The sequence below is a fragment of the Triticum urartu genome, chromosome 6A (assembly GCF_056163025.1).
Source record: "Triticum urartu cultivar PI428250 chromosome 6A, HENAU_Tu73, whole genome shotgun sequence".
NCBI classification, from domain to species: Eukaryota; Viridiplantae; Streptophyta; class Magnoliopsida; order Poales; family Poaceae; genus Triticum; species Triticum urartu.
In genome coordinates this window covers 570,203,873-570,225,356 of record NC_141878.1, presented here as the reverse complement: position 1 = coordinate 570,225,356, position 21,484 = coordinate 570,203,873, and the positions used below count along the sequence as shown (strand labels likewise).

General features: G+C 44.2%; 1 protein-coding gene and 1 pseudogene across 1 annotated transcript; one reads left to right on the top strand and one right to left on the bottom strand.

The window, feature by feature from the left end:
- Positions 1–15,659: 15,659 nt before the first annotated feature.
- On the bottom strand, positions 15,660–18,687 carry LOC125516973 (serine/threonine-protein phosphatase 7 long form homolog; annotated as a pseudogene).
- An 83-nt stretch (positions 18,688–18,770) lies between these two features.
- Positions 18,771–20,895, top strand: LOC147966413 (putative F-box protein At3g23260). Its single transcript, XM_087530823.1, has 2 exons — positions 18,771–18,843; positions 19,469–20,895. The coding sequence occupies exons 1-2, from the start codon at positions 18,771–18,773 to the stop codon at positions 20,767–20,769; spliced, it is 1,374 nt and encodes a 457-aa protein (XP_087386949.1). The 3' UTR covers positions 20,770–20,895.
- The last annotated feature ends 589 nt before the right edge of the window (positions 20,896–21,484 follow it).

Below are 21,484 nucleotides of genomic sequence, written 5' to 3'. Positions count from 1 at the left end.
TCTCTTGGCTAGGGTCGATGGGTTGGTGCGGTTCTGGTCGTTACTTCCTCCATTCGCATTACCATTCTTGGTGCCATTATGATTGTGAGAGCTACCTCCTCCATGGGTATGCTGAAAATGTCCTCCCGGTCTAGGGGTAAAACGTGGCTTCTGCTGAGCTCCTGAATTGTGCTTACCTTGTCCATACTTCCTCTTGCGATTCTCAATCTGCTACTGCTTCCCTTCAATCATAAGAGCACGATCTACCAACTATTGGTAGTTGTTGAAGGTTGCTACCATCAACTGCATGCTCAACTCATCATTCAGTCCTTCCAGAAACTTCTCCTGCTTAGCTGCATCCGTAGCAACGTCATCTAGGGCATAACGTGCTAGCTTACTAAAGTCCTCCACATACTGGCCAACCGTCCGTCCTCCTTGGCGCAAGTTGCGAAACTCTCGCTTCTTCATGGCCATAGCTCCTGCTGAAACATGGGCAGTTCAAAAAGCCTGCTGAAACTGGTCCCATGTGACAGTGTTGACAGGAAAAGTGGCTGTGAAATTCTCCCACCATGATGCTGCGGGTCCTTCAAGATGATGTGCGGCAAACTTCACATTTTCCGCATCCGTGCATCCTGCTGTGGTCAACTCTCTAGCTGTCTTGCGGAGCCAATCATCTGCCACTATCGGCTCGGTGCTACTGGAAAACACTGGCGGATTCAGCCTAAGAAAACGGGCTAAGTGATCAACAGGTGGTGGTGGTGGTGATGGGTTGTTGTTGTTGTTCCCCTGATTCTGATTCTGGACTAGCAACTGCATCAATGTGTTCTACTGCTGGATCAACTGAGTGAGCTCTGGTGGGAAAGTAAATCCGGGGTCACGTCTCGGAGGCATCTGAGGGTTTAGAAAAGATGAGATTTAAGAATAGAGAGGGATCTAAAGAGAAAACACTACCCATATGCACATGAGGCAAAAGCAAACAATTCACTTCATTCAATCAATCAAACAAGGGCATACAATCAATCTACTATCGCAAAAGTGCTCGGACTACTATATTTACATGGTGAACTACTACTACTGATGAGGTGGTCTACTAGAAATATTCTTCGGTTGCAGACTCCATGATATCTGATCCAGCTTCATCAACATAGTCATCATCGCTATCATCTGGATCCGTGTCAGTGTCGTCGATGATGATGTACTCTTCCGGGCGAATCTCCTTGGGTTCTTCATCTTCTTCTACTGGTGTAGGGCCTCCCATAAATATTCTGATCTTCTTGATCAGATCGTCATTCTTCTCCACTAAAACTTCGATTTCCTCTTTGTAATCTTCACGTGTAGCCTTGAGTTCTTCCTCCAGTTCCTTGATTCTTGTCCTTGCCTTCTTCAGATCTATCATGTCGGCGCACATATGGTTCTCCTGACGTCGAATGTGTTGGTTTAACTCCTGGATAAAAGCAGCAATTGATCTATCCTTCCTGGTGCTGATCATCTCCCAATGCTCATCTCGGCGCCCACAAATCTGGTAGATAGTATCCTTGAGATCATTGCGGTAGACTTCTCCAATGCGTCCCATGGCGATGTGAGCTGCCATGCTCTTTCCTAGACTCCAGGTTGGTGCATCAAAAGAAAACTCTACGGGCTCAGTGACTGGCATGAACGTCCTTCCTGGAACTTGAACTTGAATCATCCAGCGCTCTTCTTCAGGTAGAGTGGTGCTGTAGGTTCCGGTGAAGCTTGGTACTCCTATGTTCAGGTATCTAGTGACTTCCTTCAAGTGACGTCCAAAGGGTGTATCTTCATCCGGTTGAGTGAACTTGTTCCTTGCATCCGCCATCCTAAAAGAGTATAAAAGATGAGAAGTCAGAAAGAAAAGATAGTGAGTAGTGATCTAGGTCTTTAGCTTAGTGGTCGTGTCCTACAGTCAGCGTGTGCTCTGATACCATCTTGTAGCGACCAGACCTCAAACGGTCCAATCTCTGTGCTCAGGTGTCATCCCTGGATCAGTAATGCTGGCACCACACAGTACTTGAAGGATTTATAATAGAGTAGCAATCACACACTTATTACATCGAGAGTCTCAAAAGAGAACTTATTACAATAAATATGGCTTAAGGCCATCTAATAACGATAACAGCGGAAGGCTTGAAAGATAAGTGAGTCCATCAACTCCAACAGCATCACTGAGTATAGAACCACGACCTAAAACTCCTTAATCGTCGTCTGAAAAGTCTGCAACATTAACGTTGCAGCCCGAAACGGGCACATGGAATATGCTGGCAAAGTAACACATAGAGAGTAATGGAATGAAATAGACTACTCTATATGCATATTTGGCTGGTGGAAAGCTCTATGGTTACAGTTTTGCGTAAAGCCAATTTTTCCCTACTTCAAAGGAATAAATTTTATTTAACTATCATGGTAGTTGTTAAACATTGAGAATGGTTGACAGCATTCTCAATCCCAATTAAGCATCATCATTAAACAAAACCCAACAAAATTAATTTTAGAGTAACATGTTGAGATTCACATGATAATCCAGGTACTAGATACTCAAGATGTCCATAATCGAGGACACGGCTAATCATGATTAGTTTATACACTCTGCAGAGGTTTGCACACTTTTCCTCACAAGACTCGATCTCCTCCGTTGGGATTCTCGCACTACATGGTGTTTGAGAAACGGATGACCGAGACATAGTCTTTCAGAAGCGCTAGCACCTTACGAACGGGTAGACCGTACCAACCTACATCCCCTACATCTGCTAGTCCACCATTGTAAGAGTTCGCATGACTTAGTCAACTATGCTAGAGCCCGTAGTAGCTTGTGCCTGCACACGGAAGTTTCTAGCATGAATAATCTCATGATCCCTTTTAGCCTGGGTGGCGGTCCATAAAAAAAACAGGCAATCGCTGGAATACCCAGGTGCCTCAATCCACCCAGATGTGTATTTAAGTTGCCACCTTAAGTAAACCATTAATTAACAATCTCACATCTGTCATGGATACACTCACCCAATCCACGTCTACTAGCATAGCACGACATAATAAGCAAACGTAGAAGTAACTCCCAAAGGTTTGATAATAACAGGCAATAGGTACTACCTCAACTACTTCCCAAACCCACAATTTAATTAGATCCTAATCATGCAATGTGTGAGGATTGATCTAATGCAATAAAACTGGGTAGAGGGAAAACATGATCAAAGTGTTACTTGCCTTGCTGATGATTCAGGAAACCTAGCGATTCGAAGTAGCAAGCGACGCACTCCGGGTACTCTATCGCAAACAAACAAGCATACAATAAGTACTCAACTAATGCACAGGTAAAACTCAAATAAGAAATCTAACCAGAAAGCTCAACTTAAGAACTCCGGATGGCAAAAAGAATCAAAACAAACGAAGCAATGAAAGACAAACGACAAAAGAAACAGGCTTCGTTTACTATTCTGGATCTAGGGTAATTTTTACAGTGGAAAAAACTTGTTTGAGTTGGTTAAACGGAAAGAGGGTTTCGAGACGAAACTCCAGACGCTTGAATCGCCTGATTCCGATAAACGAGCGAAAAGTTAGACTAAAACGAAAATCGGATCATAAATCGCGATCAAAAAAATCGCGAATTTAATCCAAGAAAAAGAAAAACGACGAACGTTCGTTAAAACGAACGAACGGACGAACGCTTGCTAATTAAATAAACCGGAAAAACCGATCTATTTAAAAAACCGAAACTAAAAAAAGAACAAAACCGTCGGAAAACCGAACGGTTTTTCAAAAAAAAAACTGGCGGCGGCGAGACAACCTCCAGCGGCGGCGGATCCGGCGGGCAAGCGGCGCGGCGCGGCGGCGGCGGCTAGGGTTAGGGTTGGGCGAGGGTGACGGTTGGGCTTGGCCGGGGCCTCGGGACGCTTATAAGAAGGCCCGGCCAGGAGGAGTCCTGGCCGGTTACGGCCCAAGGTTGGTTCGAACTTTTTTTTTAATAATTACGCTCGGAAAAAAAACAAAAGGAATACTAAACGGACTCTAAAAATCCCGAAATAAATTTTCTCCGGCTTCTAAAATCAAGCCGTACAGGATGAACATTTATTTGGGGCCTAAATGCAATTTTGAAAAACGCGCATTTTTCCTAATTCAAATAAATAGCAAATAAAACCAAATAAAATCTTATTTGATTTTTTTATTGAATCACCAATATTTCTTTATTTTGGGAAAGTCATTTTATTCCCTCTCTCATATTTTTGTAATAGAAATAATTGAAGATAAAATAAATAAAATCAAACGATCCTATTTTCAAAATTTGAGACAACTCAAATATGAAAATAACGAAATCCCCAACTCTCTCCGAGGGTCCTTGAGTTGCGTGAAATTTCTAGGATCAATCAAAATGCAATAAATATGATATACAATGATGATCTAGTGTATAACATTTCAAATTGAAAATTTGGGATGTTATAAACCTACCCCCTTTAAGATGAATCTCGCCCTCGAGATTCGGATTGGCTAGAAAATATGTGAGGGTGGTCCTTCAGCATATCTTCTTCTCGCTCCCAGGTGGCTTCATCCTCCGTGTGGTGGCTCCACTGAACCTTGCAAAACTTGATAACCTTGCCGCGGGTGACTCGACTGGCATACTCTAAAATCTTGACTGGTTTCTCCTCATAGGTCAAATCACTGTCCAACTGAATTGCTTCCAGTGGTATCGTATCTCTCAGTGGTATATCAGCCATCTCTGCGTGACACTTCTTCAACTGGGATACGTGGAACACGTCGTGAACTCCTGACAATCCTTCGGACAATTCCAACTTATAGGCTACTTCTCTCATACGCTCCAAAACTTTGTATGGGCCTACAAAACGTGGCGCTAACTTTTCCTTAACTCCAAAGCGCTTAACTCCTCGAAGTGGTGATACTCGAAGATAAACTCGGTCTCCGACTTCGTAAACTGTCTCCTTGTGTTTAGAATCTGCATAACTCTTCTGCCTGGATTGAGCTACCTTGAGCCTATCGCGAATCAATTTCACCTTCTGTTCAGACTCCTTTATCAGATCCGGTCCAAACAACTGGCGGTCTCCAACTTCATCCCAAGACAATGGGGTCCTGCACCTCCTTCCGTACAAGGCTTCGAAAGGGGTCATCTTCAAACTGGATTGATAACTGTTGTTGTAAGAGAACTCTGCATATCGCAAATTCTCGTCCCAACTAGATCCATAATCTAGCGCACAAGCTCTCAGCATATCCTCCAAAATCTGATTGACTCTCTCGGTCTGTCCATCCGTCTGCGGGTGGAAAGCTGTACTGAATTCTAGCCTGGTACCCAAAGTTTCATGCAACTGATTCCAGAACTTTGAGGTAAATTGAGTTCCTCTATCTGATACTATGCTCCTTGGAACTCCATGCAAACAAACGATTCTGATCATATATATCTTTGCCAACTTTGCACTGGTATAGGTAGTTTTCACGGGTATGAAATGAGCTACCTTTGTCAAACGGTCGACTACAACCCATATTGAGTCATAGCCTGAACGTGTTCTGGGCAATCCTGTAATAAAACCCATGTCTAGCTTATCCCACTTCCATTCGGGTATCAACAATGGTTGTAGCAATCCTCCTGGCTTCTGATGCTCTGCCTTCACTCTCTGACATACATCACAAACTGCTACATATTCCGCAATATCCTTCTTCATTCCGGTCCACCAGAAAATATCCTTCAAATCCAAATACATCTTGGTATTTCCTAGGTGAATCGAATATGGTGAATCATGGGCCTCTTGTAGAATTAACTTCCTGATCTCCGAATCATTTGGCACATAGACACGGTCTTCAAACCATAAGGTATCGTTCTCATCCTCACGAAATCCCTTAGCTTTTCCTTTGCTCATTTTCTCCTTAATAGAAGTAATCTCCTTGTCAGTCCTTTGAGCTTCTCTGATCTTATCCATCAAAGTAGACTGAATCTCCAATGCTGCTACATAGCCTTTCGGGACTATTTCCAAACATAGCTCTCTAAGATTTTTGGCTAACTCCCTTGGTAAATCTCCCGTCATTAGGGTGTTGACATGGCTCTTACGGCTTAACGCGTCAGCTAATACGTTAGCCTTTCCGGGGTGATAATGCAATTTCATATCATAATCCTTGATGAGCTCCAACCATCTCCTTTGTCTGAGGTTCAACTCCTTCTGTGTGAAAATATACTTCAAACTCTTATGATCCGTGTACACCTTGCAATGGTTTCCAATCAGAAAATGTCTCCAAGTCTTCAATGCATGCACTACGGCTGCTAATTCCAAATCATGTGTAGCATAATTTAACTCATGGGGCTTAAGCTGTCGTGAGGCATATGAAACAACTCTTCCTTCCTGCATAATCACTGCTCCAAGTCCTCAACGTGAAGCGTCACGATACACCTCATAATCCTTGGTCTGATCCGGTAAAATCAACACTGGTGAGGTAACCAAACGTTTCTTCAACTCCTGGAAACTAGCCTCACATTCCTCAGTCCATTTGAACTTGGTATCCTTCTTCAACAACTCCGTCATAGGCTTCGCAATTTTTGAGAAATTCTCAATAAACCTCCGGTAGTATCCTGCGAGTCCAAGAAAACTCCGGATCTCTCCAACTGTTGTTGGGGCTTCCCACTTGGTCACAGTATCAACTTTAGTGGGATCTACTGCTATACCTTCCCCGGATATAACGTGTCCGAGAAATCCAACTTCCTTCAACCAAAACTCACATTTGATGAACTTGGCATATAGTTGATGTTCTCTAAGCTTTCCAAGAACCAAACGCAAATGCTCCTTATGCTCCTCTTCATTCTTCGAGTAAACCAGGATATCATCAATGAACACTACGACGAACTTATCCAAAAACTCCATAAACACTTTGTTCATCATGTTCATAAAATATGCTGGTGCGTTAGTCAGACCAAATGACATAACGATATACTCATACAACCCATACCTAGTGGTAAAAGCTGTCTTGGGTATATCCTGTTCTCGAATCTTCAACTGGTGGTATCCTGATCGCAGATCGATCTTGGAAAATACCTTAGCTCCTTGCAATCGATCAAACAGATCATTGATCATCGGTAGGGGGTACTTGTTCTTGATGGTTACTTCATTCAATCCTCGATAATCAACAACCATCCTTAACGATCCATCCTTCTTTTCCACTAGAAGTACCGGCGATCCCCAAGGTGAAGAACTTGGGCGAATATATCCTTTATCTAGCAACTCCTTAATCTGCTTCTTAATCTCAACCAAATCCTTTGCGGGCATCCTATATGGTCTCTTTGATATTAGCCCTATGCCTGGCAAAAGCTCAATCAAAAACTCAATATCTCTATACGGCGGCATGCCTCGCAATTCCTCTGGAAATACATCCGGGAAATCCTTCACCACTGGTACTTCCTCCTGCACAACTCTTATTAAACAATTTACTTGAGTCCTCTTTGGCACATGTCGGGATACATACTTGATCCTTCTTCCTTCTGGGGTGGTAAGCAAGATCGACTTACTGGCGCAATCGATGTTTCCTCCATACATCGACAACCAATCCATGCCTAATATCACATCCAATCCTTGAGATTCCAACACTATTAGGTCTGGGGGAAATACGTAGTTACCAATCCTTAATGGTAACCGATCACACCATAGGCTAGCCATATATTCTGCTCCAGGCGAGGTTACTAACATGGATGACCTAAGGGCTAGGGTTGGCAGTTTATACTTATCCACAAATCCCCTTGATATGTATGAATGCGATGCACCAGTATAAAAAATAACGAGTGCAGTAAATGACTTACCAAAAACTTACCGATTACTGCATCCGGCTGCTCTTCAACCTCCTCCACATTAACGTGGTTCACCTATCCCCTGTTGAAAGGGTTCGGCTTCTTCCCAGAGCTTCCATTTCCATTCCGTGATTCAGGACATTCATTGGCATAATGTCCGGTCTTCTGGCACTTAAAGCAAGTGACTTGGCTCAGATCTCTCTTGGCTAGGGTCGATGGGTTGGTGCGGTTCTGGTCGTTACTTCCTCCATTCGCATTACCATTCTTGGTGCCATTATGATTGTGAGAGCTACCTCCTCCATGGGTATGCTGAAAATGTCCTCCCGGTCTAGGGGTAAAACGTGGCTTCTGCTGAGCTCCTGAATTGTGCTTACCTTGTCCATACTTCCTCTTGCGATTCTCAATCTGCTACTGCTTCCCTTCAATCATAAGAGCACGATCTACCAACTATTGGTAGTTGTTGAAGGTTGCTACCATCAACTGCATGCTCAACTCATCATTCAGTCCTTCCAGAAACTTCTCCTGCTTAGCTGCATCCGTAGCAACGTCATCTAGGGCATAACGTGCTAGCTTACTAAAGTCCTCCACATACTGGCCAACCGTCCGTCCTCCTTGGCGCAAGTTGCGAAACTCTCGCTTCTTCATGGCCATAGCTCCTGCTGAAACATGGGCAGTTCAAAAAGCCTGCTGAAACTGGTCCCATGTGACAGTGTTGACAGGAAAAGTGGCTGTGAAATTCTCCCACCATGATGCTGCGGGTCCTTCAAGATGATGTGCGGCAAACTTCACATTTTCCGCATCCGTGCATCCTGCTGTGGTCAACTCTCTAGCTGTCTTGCGGAGCCAATCATCTGCCACTATCGGCTCGGTGCTACTGGAAAACACTGGCGGATTCAGCCTAAGAAAACGGGCTAAGTGATCAACAGGTGGTGGTGGTGGTGATGGGTTGTTGTTGTTGTTCCCCTGATTCTGATTCTGGACTAGCAACTGCATCAATGTGTTCTACTGCTGGATCAACTGAGTGAGCTCTGGTGGGAAAGTAAATCCGGGGTCACGTCTCGGAGGCATCTGAGGGTTTAGAAAAGATGAGATTTAAGAATAGAGAGGGATCTAAAGAGAAAACACTACCCATATGCACATGAGGCAAAAGCAAACAATTCACTTCATTCAATCAATCAAACAAGGGCATACAATCAATCTACTATCGCAAAAGTGCTCGGACTACTATATTTACATGGTGAACTACTACTACTGATGAGGTGGTCTACTAGAAATATTCTTCGGTTGCAGACTCCATGATATCTGATCCAGCTTCATCAACATAGTCATCATCGCTATCATCTGGATCCGTGTCAGTGTCGTCGATGATGATGTACTCTTCCGGGCGAATCTCCTTGGGTTCTTCATCTTCTTCTACTGGTGTAGGGCCTCCCATAAATATTCTGATCTTCTTGATCAGATCGTCATTCTTCTCCACTAAAACTTCGATTTCCTCTTTGTAATCTTCACGTGTAGCCTTGAGTTCTTCCTCCAGTTCCTTGATTCTTGTCCTTGCCTTCTTCAGATCTATCATGTCGGCGCACATATGGTTCTCCTGACGTCGAATGTGTTGGTTTAACTCCTGGATAAAAGCAGCAATTGATCTATCCTTCCTGGTGCTGATCATCTCCCAATGCTCATCTCGGCGCCCACAAATCTGGTAGATAGTATCCTTGAGATCATTGCGGTAGACTTCTCCAATGCGTCCCATGGCGATGTGAGCTGCCATGCTCTTTCCTAGACTCCAGGTTGGTGCATCAAAAGAAAACTCTACGGGCTCAGTGACTGGCATGAACGTCCTTCCTGGAACTTGAACTTGAATCATCCAGCGCTCTTCTTCAGGTAGAGTGGTGCTGTAGGTTCCGGTGAAGCTTGGTACTCCTATGTTCAGGTATCTAGTGACTTCCTTCAAGTGACGTCCAAAGGGTGTATCTTCATCCGGTTGAGTGAACTTGTTCCTTGCATCCGCCATCCTAAAAGAGTATAAAAGATGAGAAGTCAGAAAGAAAAGATAGTGAGTAGTGATCTAGGTCTTTAGCTTAGTGGTCGTGTCCTACAGTCAGCGTGTGCTCTGATACCATCTTGTAGCGACCAGACCTCAAACGGTCCAATCTCTGTGCTCAGGTGTCATCCCTGGATCAGTAATGCTGGCACCACACAGTACTTGAAGGATTTATAATAGAGTAGCAATCACACACTTATTACATCGAGAGTCTCAAAAGAGAACTTATTACAATAAATATGGCTTAAGGCCATCTAATAACGATAACAGCGGAAGGCTTGAAAGATAAGTGAGTCCATCAACTCCAACAGCATCACTGAGTATAGAACCACGACCTAAAACTCCTTAATCGTCGTCTGAAAAGTCTGCAACATTAACGTTGCAGCCCGAAACGGGCACATGGAATATGCTGGCAAAGTAACACATAGAGAGTAATGGAATGAAATAGACTACTCTATATGCATATTTGGCTGGTGGAAAGCTCTATGGTTACAGTTTTGCGTAAAGCCAATTTTTCCCTACTTCAAAGGAATAAATTTTATTTAACTATCATGGTAGTTGTTAAACATTGAGAATGGTTGACAGCATTCTCAATCCCAATTAAGCATCATCATTAAACAAAACCCAACAAAATTAATTTTAGAGTAACATGTTGAGATTCACATGATAATCCAGGTACTAGATACTCAAGATGTCCATAATCGAGGACACGGCTAATCATGATTAGTTTATACACTCTGCAGAGGTTTGCACACTTTTCCTCACAAGACTCGATCTCCTCCGTTGGGATTCTCGCACTACATGGTGTTTGAGAAACGGATGACCGAGACATAGTCTTTCAGAAGCGCTAGCACCTTACGAACGGGTAGACCGTACCAACCTACATCCCCTACATCTGCTAGTCCACCATTGTAAGAGTTCGCATGACTTAGTCAACTATGCTAGAGCCCGTAGTAGCTTGTGCCTGCACACGGAAGTTTCTAGCATGAATAATCTCATGATCCCTTTTAGCCTGGGTGGCGGTCCATAAAAAAAACAGGCAATCGCTGGAATACCCAGGTGCCTCAATCCACCCAGATGTGTATTTAAGTTGCCACCTTAAGTAAACCATTAATTAACAATCTCACATCTGTCATGGATACACTCACCCAATCCACGTCTACTAGCATAGCACGACATAATAAGCAAACGTAGAAGTAACTCCCAAAGGTTTGATAATAACAGGCAATAGGTACTACCTCAACTACTTCCCAAACCCACAATTTAATTAGATCCTAATCATGCAATGTGTGAGGATTGATCTAATGCAATAAAACTGGGTAGAGGGAAAACATGATCAAAGTGTTACTTGCCTTGCTGATGATTCGGGAAACCTACCGATTTAAAGTAGCAAGTGGCGCACTCCGGGTACTCTATCGCAAACAAACAAGCATACAATAAGTACTCAACTAATGCATAGGTAAAACTCAAATAATAGATCTAACCAGAAAGTTCAACTTAAGAACTCCGGTTGGCAAAAAGAATCAAAACAAACGAAGCAATGAAAGACAAACGGCAAAAGAAACAGGCTTCATTTACTATTCTGGATCTAGGGCAATTTTTACAGTGGCAAAAACTTGTTTGAGTTGGTTAAACGGAAAGAGGGTTTCGAGACGAAACTCCAGGCGCTTGAATCGCCTGATTCCGATAAACGAGCGAAAAATTAGACTAAAACGAAAATCGGATCAGAAATCGCGATCAGAAAAATCGCGGATTTAATCCGAGAAAAATAAAAATGATGAACGTTCATTATAATGAACGAACGGACGAACGCTCGCTAATGAAATAAACCGGAAAAACCGATCTATTTAAAAAAACCGAAACTAAAAAAACGAACAAAACCGTCGGAAAACTGAACGGTTTTTTGAAAAAAAACCGGCGGCGGCGAGACAACTTCCGGCGGCGGCGGATCCGGCGGCGGCGATGTCGTCGTCGGTGGCGCTCCGGCGGGCGGCGGCGGCTCGGGCGGGCGGGCGGCGCAGCCGGCGGCGCGGGTAGGCGGCGGCGGCTAGGGTTAGGGTTGGGCGGGGGCGGCGGCTGGGCTTGGCCGGGGCCTCAGGGCGCTTATAAGAAGGCCCGACTAGGAGGAGTCCTGGCCGGTTACGGCCCAAGGTCGGTTCGGACTTTTTTTTAAATAATTATGCTTGAAAAAAAACAAAAAGAATACTAAACGGACTCCAAAAATCCCGAAATAAATTTTCGCCGGCTTCTAAAATCAAGCCGCACAGGATGAACATTTATTTCGGGCCTAAATGCAATTTTGAAAAACGCGCATTTTTCCTAATTCAAATAAATAGCAAATAAAACCAAATAAAATCTTATTTGATTTTTTTTATTAAATCCCCAATATTTCTTTATTTTGGGAAAGTTATTTTATTCCCTCTCTCATATTTTTGTAATAGAAATAATTGAAGATAAAATAAATAAAATCAAACGATCCTATTTTCAAAATTTGAGACAACTCAAATATGAAAATAACGAAATCTCCAACTCTCTCCGAGGGTCCTTGAGTTGCATGAAATTTCTAGGATCAACCAAAATGCAATAAATATGATATGCAATGATGATCTAGTGTATAACATTCCAAATTGAAAATTTGAGATGTTACATGCAAGCAATATCCCAAGAACTAAAAGTCAAAAACGAAGGTTTGAAAGTGCAATGCATTCCTCATTACAGCAAACCTCTGTCGGTGCTTTTCCAGAATCTAGTACGCGTGCTGCTGATCTCGACATGTCACATGCTACACCTTCGAGTCATGCTAATGTAACAAATAATTTGCGAACAAGTATTGCCGATGACCCATATTATGAAGAGGATACAGACCGGGAGGAGGATTTCATTGGACAACTTGATGATGATAATGGTGAGCATGATTCTGATGGTGCACCTAGCCAAAGTTCGGATGATGATTCAGAACCAATACATGTGCATCCTGTCAATGCATTTCCATTCATGAGGAGCTCAGGACAGAATGGTGTGCGAGCCTTTAGTGACATCTCTGTACTAAGGGAGACAACGGCGGATGAAAGCTTTTTTGGATGTAAGAAACACTTTGCCAGTCCATTGTCGGAGATTTAGATTTTTGATTCAAAAGAGCACCTTAAAATTACAATTGGTGAATTTCACATAAACATGAACTTGGAAGTAAAGTATAGCACAAGTAGTCAATCTAAACTTGTAGCGGAGTGTATAAATGATAGTTGCATGTGGAGGCTGTATGCAACACCAACAAAAATTGGTTCATGTTGGCAAATAAGAAAGTTTCCTTACTCTCATACTTGTCGTGCACTAGCAAATAGAACTGACCATTCTTAGTTATCAGCGTCTATCATTGCTAATGTGATTCGTGAAGCACTAAAGGATGACTTGGACTTGAGTATAAAAAATGTCCGGGCATTAGTCAGACAACGTTACCGAAATGTGAAGCCATCATACAGAAGTTATGGCGTGGAAGAGAGAAGGCCATAGCACAACTTTTTGGTACCTGGGAAGGATCATACAATCTCCTGGTCCCCTTCCTAGAAGCTATCAAAGTTAAAAATCTAGGTACAAAGTATACTCTCCTATCAAAACCCATGGCGCAAGATGGGCATAGAGAGTTTCAATGTGTGGCTTGGGCATTTGGACCTTGTATTGAAGTTGTTCCTCACATTCGACCTGTAATAAGTGTGGATGCATCATTTCTATCAGGAAGGTACAAGGGAAGGTTGCCGATGGCATGTGGATACGATGCTAATAACCAGCTAATACCTCTTGCATTTGCTATTGTGGAGAAAGAGGATGCAACAAACCGGGGTTGGTTCATGAGATGGCTTCGGAGGGAGGTAATTGGTGTTGGAAAGTTCATGTGTGTCATTTCAGATCGCCACAAAGCAATCAAATGGGTGTTTAAGCAGCCACACATTGGTTGGAACGAGAATGCTGGTGAGTGTGTTCATCGATTTTTCTATCAACATGTCGCAGAGAACCTATACAAATCTTATCGGGATGATAACATTTTGAAAATATTCAAGTGGGCAGTGAAGAAAAAGAAACCTCGTAAGTTTGAGGAGGGCATGCCATCTATTGCACATACTTGTCCCGACGCAATAGCATATCTTTGAAAGGTCGGTAAGTATTTGCATGAAGACAAAAATGAGCAAGAAAACCTGAAAAAGTATTCCAGTGCATGGATGGTGGGTACCGTTGGGGGATCATGACAAGCAATGGGTCTGAGTCCTTAAATATTGTGTTTAGGCTTTCCCAAAGGCTTCTGGTGGCAGCGATTGTGGAGGAAACATTTTCAAAGTGTCTGGAGTGGTTTGTAGAAAGAAGACGAAGTGCTCTTTACTTGGTTGGTGGATTAAAGCAATGGTTCGAACGGGTGGACAAACTATTGGTAAAAAGGGCAGACAAGGGAGGACATATGCATGTTGTTTCATATGGTGATGAAGTTGGAATATTTGAGGTGAAGGTTGATAACGAGAGGGTCCCATTATGCCATGGAGATCATGTTCTTTTTATTCATAGAGACTTCAAGTACAAGGTTACTTTGCAACCAAATATTGCTCCATCTTGTGAGTGCCTAAAGCCGAACCTGACTGGTGTGCCATGTGCTCATGTGCTTGCTGTTTGCAAGTATAGGAATCTGAATGAAAAGCAAATAGTACATCTGTATTACTCTTCTCAACTGCTTGCAAACACTTGGGCCAGGCAATTTCATCCTTATGGTAACCAAAATGAGTGGCCAATATATACTGTCCCTACTATTATTCCGGACGAGAAGTTAATAAATCATGGGCGTCGGCAACACAAAAGGATTCCGATGTACATGGATGAAATGCAAGGAATGAGAATGGGGCACCAAGCTCAACGTTCCACAATAGACAATAATCAAATAGGTATAGAAGCTAGTTAATTATCCAGTACTGGATTATGTATAAATTTTTTTTACATTTGATTTAACTTGTGTGTCTTACCTTTAGGCACATCATCTAGTCAAGGACATACCTCATCGTTGAGTCGAGGAAAGAGGTTGAGTCAAGGGAACAACACATCATCCAAAGGAAACAGGTCGAATCAAGGGAAGAGCACATTAAGGTCGACTCAAGGGAAGAACACATCATCCAAAGGGAAGAGATCAAGTAAAGAGAAAACCACATCATCTAGTCGATGACAGACGGGATTATGATTTGCATTCATAGTGGCACATTTGAAATTTTTGTGTACCAAAATTAATTATATTTTCTTTCTGTAATGCTTGATAGAATCGTCCACTCTTCATTTCCAGCCAAAATTTGGCCAAAAAACTTGAAACAAAAAAGTCTCAAGAATTTTATGAAATTTTGACACAACGACTAACATATGATGACTATTATTCTGGGAAATTTTCATCAAATGTGGAGTCACACATTGAGAGAACCGTCCATTCTTTGTTTTCAGCCAAAATTTAAAGTGAAAAAAGTGTCCATAATTTTATGAAATTTGGACACGAGGACTACCATATTATGACTTTTATTCTGGGAAGTTTTCATCAAATTTGGAGTCACACATTGAGAGAATCGTTCATTCTTTTTTTTCGGCAAAAAAAAGTGTCCAAAATTTGTTGAAATTTGGACACAAGGAAAACCATATGATGACTAGTATTCTGGGAAAATTCCATTGAGCTTAGAGCCAAGGAGGAGTGACATAGCTTGAAAGGATTACAACCCATGTCTGGCATGTTACAAAGCAGAACCATGAACTGTTTTTGTTGAGCAAAAATAAAGAAACATCTAGTCAGTTACACTTCTAGGTCGGTGTAGATGGCCATAGCATATCACCATATGATCCATTCTAATTTAGTACTTGTGAAGAACTCCTTGACCGAAAACTGGGAGCTTGACTTGCATCTTGTGTTGTCCGTCCTCCATCTCCTATGGCTTCTTCAACCTTGAGATATGTTGTAAAACCTCTCCCAGAGTAAATCCACTCATTAAATACATCGGAGTTGCTTTCCTTTGGGGGACTCGGTGAGTGAGCAATATCTGACACCTCATCATCAGATGGGATATCTTCGATATTCAGTGGCAATCTAGCCTCAGCGAGCATGCTTCGTAGCCTAGGCTCCAAGTTCAGATCCATCAGGTTTCCTACACAAGACCTCAATATAGATTTTCCTATCTTCTTGCATCCAGTAGTAGTAGCACATTTGATCCCCCATGCAACATTCTTTATCTCACGTAGGCTCTACAAGAGACAATACAAATGTCAAATCATGTGATTGTTAATGTGTTGCAAAGAAATAATTAAAATCTTGCACACACTTACAATGTGAGCCAATGGCGGACCGCTAGGCATGTAGCCGGTCCATTCGATGCTATCTCGAGGATATGTGATAGGTTCATTTAGGCCTCCTAAGCATTGAGAGTCAAAATAATATTGTGTATATACCATTTTGCTGGAACCAATGTATGTACTCAGGTAAACTAGCTACATCAAAGTGAATGTCCTATGGCCACACTCTTGCTTCAACACGATTGTATTCTTGAACATAATTCACATGGACTAACTCCCAATTATTCGATTTTCCTGCAGAATGCTTAATTTTTCGAAGTCTCCGAACCTCTGCCTCGCCACGTGGAAGAGAAGGTGGAATGGGTTGTCTTAATCCAAATTGCCGCATCACCCGATGTGGATAGTGGAACTCCACAATCCAAAAATGCATGAGCGGTACTCTAGCAAACCACCAATCAGAATCTTGATGAACTTCGAAAGGCATTTGCTCTAGAAGATCATCATATGGTTGCCAATCAATTACACCTTCTCGAATCAAATCAATCTGATTTCAATAATATTCAGTACCTATATATTTGATTGCAAGTTACTAAAATTGTTTGTCATACCACAAATGATGTGTAACAAATTTGGTGAGAAGAATACAAACCAACATTGTGAGGGACATCAAACGCATGTGCAACACGCCACTTTGCTCCAAAAACAGGGTTATAATCCAAGTGTACTTCCTGTTCATCTTCCTCTTCATCAGGTCCATCTCCTTCTTTGGGCTTCTCAAAAATAACTTTAGGGCGACCAAGTGGCAAACGGGACCAAGACCATAACTGTAGCAGCAATAAAGGCCCTGAAATTTCTAGTCTCTCCTTCTCAGCACCCATGCTCAATTGTTTATACAGCACAGCAAGAGCAGCTGCTCCCCAATTGTACTCTGTTTGTTGTCCTAAATCCTGCATAAATTGGAGATACATGGCTGGCACTCCATCTCCAGATGTATCAGTAAAGACTATGGAGCCAAGGATATATAGAACAAGTGCTCGAGCATGCCAATGAATCTCCTATCCATTGGATAATCCAGCAACACATGGAAGTGTTCCCGCAGTTTACCCAAATTTAGAAAGTATTGTGAATTCCTAACAACAATATTATCATCACCTTTTCGCCTTTTCTTTTGTTTCATGTGTTGTTCATCCACAGGAATCCCAAGCAACCTCTCAACTAATTCTGACCATTGTGCATCAGCTTTGCCAACAAGTGGTTTACCATGGATAGGCAACCCGCACAAACAACTAACATCTTGCAACGTAATAGTCGTTTCTCCTACAGGTAGGTGAAAACTATTTGTCTCGGGCCGCCAACGCTCCACCAATGCCGATATCAAGTATTTGTCGACATTGATTTTCCTCATCTTAGCAATCTAATAAAAACCAAGGTTCTCTAAAGCTGATGTACATAGAGGATCAAATGGGATGCCAACACGGTGACACCATACATTCAAGCAAATGTTAGGCTGCATCAATACACACAACAATTAGTCTTTATTTAACCACTAAGTCTAACAAATGACATGCGAAATCACTCATATTTTCCCAAGTTTTGGATATTTTGTGCTGGCTGTGAGGCACCCATAGCAAATCACTGAAACATCCATTTATCCATTTCAAAACCCTGTTACAGCATAAAAGGAGCGAGTAAATGTTGAGGTGAAATATCAAAGCAATCATTTGAATTTATTCTTCACAATCTACACTGATAAATAAAGGTCAAACAATCTAATGTTTTCAGCTATGCATAGGCAGTAAGTGAAATCAGTAAAGCTACAACAAGATGCAATCAATGGTTGGGGTGATGTACAGAGAAGCAGTGGAGAGAAGAGAGAGGGACAACCACCTCTGACCGACTTGCTGATGTAGCCCCGGCGGCGCCCTCAGCCCACCACTTTGGCCGTGAGGAGATTGGGGGTAGCCGCGAGGGTGTGGTCGTCGGGCAGGCCCGAGCCCAAGGGGGTGCAACCTGTGCGCCTGCACGGGGCCCCCGATTCCAGGGGCCCCAAATCATATATGCAGCAGTACTACTCATCTATAGATGGGCCTCTTCAGTCTTTGTTTTGGGCCGTTGTTGCCTGCCTCTGGACTCTGGCGCACGATCGAGACGTACTCCTCATCCAACGATCGATCGTCCCCTAAAAAGAAATCCAGCGATCGATCAAGCTCGAGACGAGCGAAGAGACGAGGCGTCCATGCTTCTTTTCATCTGGCGCTGGAGGCCATCAAGGCGGCAGGTTAGGGATAATCCAGTCCGCCTTCCTTGCTCACGAATCTCTGGACTCAGGTCGAGCGGTTCCGTTTCAAGGCTGCAGGTCCTTTTCAGGAGTAAGGAACAGGAGGGCGGGACCAGGAACGAAGGCAGAAACGGTTATCGGCAGCCGACAATAAGTAAGAAGGACCTGATTCATCTTGAAGTGTTCGAAGAAATAAAAGAAAGAGTATTTAACTCTCAAAAGAAGATATGCATAAGTTCATATACTCCCTTGAATCCAAATTAGTTTGGATCGAAGGAAGTAGTACTTTTTTTGTGAGATAAGGCCCATTTTAGAATTTCGCACGGGGCCTCCGATTTTGTCGGCTCGACCCTGTCATCGGGGATGAGCCGGAGGTTGGGGCGGTCGTGAGGATGTCGGCAGCGACGCCGAGGCTGAGGCGGTCCGTGGGAAGGCGGGTGACGGGAAGGGCAGCTAGTTATTGCGGTTCTTTTCTTTTGGCTTTCGATTTTTCGATTTTTTATCATTTTTTTAACAAAAAGTCTAAATTATATTTTGCTTGCATATTCGTGTTTTTGATGACGAGGGCTTTCAAATGAGACTCATTTGAGTACATTTTGATGAGTTTTTAAATTTCATTAAGTTTCAACTTCTAGAACTTGTTGGTACGAGCGCCCGACAAAATCTGATGTTTCAAAAAACTCAGGATAAATTTTATGTTTTAAGTTTCAATTGCTGAAACTTGGCACGAGCAACCGATAAACTTGTAAGTTTCTGAACGTGTGATCGACAATTTCAGAGACTAAAACTTAAAACTTTTTTTGTGAGATAACTAAAAACTTAAAACTTACTACGTCCTCATGCGAGTTTTTCTGCATGCATCAAGGCGACGGCAACCACTTACGCGCGTGTCTCGGATCACGGGAGTGCGAATTTCTGGGGTCGACATCTACACCAATTCCTACAACGGCGTAGATTTATATAGAGAGATTTTCTTGTAGTCCTATTCCGAGTCTTTCTCGCTCCCTCTTCTCTACTTCCGTTTATATATACCCTCACCGGGCACGAATCAACATATAGAAATATTTCGCACTCCCGTAGTTTTGCACAGAGCGGCCTTCCCAGAAACGGGAGGGGGTGACCACGCTCAGTGACGTAGTCGCATCCTACATCTACATCTTCTATCTAAATTGCCGAAAGCAGTTTGTAGTCACAACAATGGATGCTAATCCACCCAAGAAGAAGAGGAAGATCTGTACTGACGAGACAGCGGCGGCGCTGTCACTTCCCGATGCCGTCCTTCTCCATATTCTGGAGAGGCTGCCCACCGACGATGTCCTACGGTTTCGCCACGTATGCAGAGACTGGCGCGCCACGGTCGGCCGCGACCCTGCCTTCGCCCGCGCGCACCTGCAGCGCTGGCGGGCGGAGATGCCCGTGGTCTCGCCGTGCAGCCCCGGGTCGGGCCCATTCCTCAAGATATACCGCTACCGCGAGTCCGGCGAGTGCGGCGGGCCCGTGTCACGGGTCCAGCTCCGCTCCCCGCGGAGCTTCGACCGCACCATCGTGCACTGCGACGGCGTCCTCGTCGTCTGCAGCGCCGCGGAGCTGCTCGCGTGGAACCCGGCCACCGGAGAGTCGGTGCGGCTCCCGCGCGGCGCGCCCAGCTGCACCGGCGCCGGCATCGACCGCCTCGGCTTCTGCTACGACGCCGCCGCACGCGCGCTCAAGGCGGTCCGCTACTACTACCGCGTCCACGACGTCCAGGCCGGGGCGTACAGCATCGGCGTCGAGGTCCTCGCGCTGGGGGAGGGCCAGGGCCAGGGCCCGCCCTCGTGGCGCCCTGCCGCCCGTGACCCGCCGTGCCCGATCTACGGCACGCCCCCCGCGTCCGTCGGCAGCACGGTGTACTGGGTCATCGACGACCGCTTCCTGGACGGCCCCGATTCGCAGGCCCAGCCTGGAGCGTCCACCCTCCTCTCCTTCGACGTGACGAGCGACGAGTACAGCGTCGTCGACGGCCCCCCGTGCCGGTGGAGGTGCCAGGACGTGGCGCTGGGCAACGTGGGCGGCGCGCTGTGCGTCGTCGTGACGTGGAAGAGCCTGCTAGGCACGGTGTGGCTGCGCACGGCGGCGGGGACGTGGACGCAGGTCCTCGGGTTGGACACGGAGTACATACTGGCGCGTGTGGTGCCGGTGGGGATGTGCGCGAGCACAGGGGAGATGCTACTGCTCGCGGGCCGGTCCATGCACCACTGCTGCATCGCCGGCACCGGAAGCGGAAAGGCGCGCGTAGTGGTCGACGTTAGAGGGCAGCTTAAGAACTGCGGACGTAATTCTGCGCGCAATAGAGTGATCGCCAAGACGCTCGTGTTCATGTACACGCCGTCGCTGATAAAGATTGCTGGTTGATTCAAAGCTGGATTTTACGCGTCGAATTAGCATGTCATGGAGGATGTAAGTGGCAAATAAATGACGGCCGCAATCTTGTTTAGTTAGCTTTTGCTAGCTTGATGATTCATTTTCTTCAAACAAACAAAAAACCTTTTTGAACTATCATATTATAAGTGGATTTTAAACGAGATTAAACGGGACCCGATTGACATCTAGCTCACCCGTATCTTTGTAGGTGTATAGGTCAAACTAGCCATGCCGCGTCCAATTTTTTTTAGAAAAAAACATTCGTATTTCATTCAACTACAAGCAAGATTCGTACAAATACGAGTACAAAGGTGTAAACCATAAATCTGCTGGCCAGCGATGGAGTCGTGTCGATCTCGGATGAAGAGGTGATATATCTTCTTTTCCTTAGTGGAGAGGGCCAGACTGGGTTTTTTGCATAAGATTATCCTATCTTATGTTATTAGTGAGACACGTATTACTACGCAAAGAAAAGGTACAATGAGTACAACTGTCCCACCATATCACAAAGAGCACCCAAACAAACACCAAAATCACATAGAAGTCTCTGGGTCCCTGTTCATCCTCAACCTTCAACGAACCGCTGTCGCCAGAGGAAAGGAGAGTCGCCGACCAAGAAGCCAGGGCAGGAGCACCATCGCCACAAAGGCTTTGTGAGCCGCATATAGGTCCTGTCCCAGTGCATGGGAACCAATGTTGGGTTCCG

What these genes read in the sequence shown, in the direction of transcription:
- LOC147966413 (XM_087530823.1), top strand. Translation starts at nt 18,771, where the DNA reads ATGTCGGCAGCGACGCCGAGGCTGAGGCGGTCCGTGGGAAGGCGGGTG. An exon ending in AAGGGCAGCTAGTTATTGCG is followed by an intron (nt 18,844 to 19,468) that starts GTTCTTTTCTTT and finishes AGTTTTGCACAG; the next exon opens with AGCGGCCTTCCCAGAAACGG.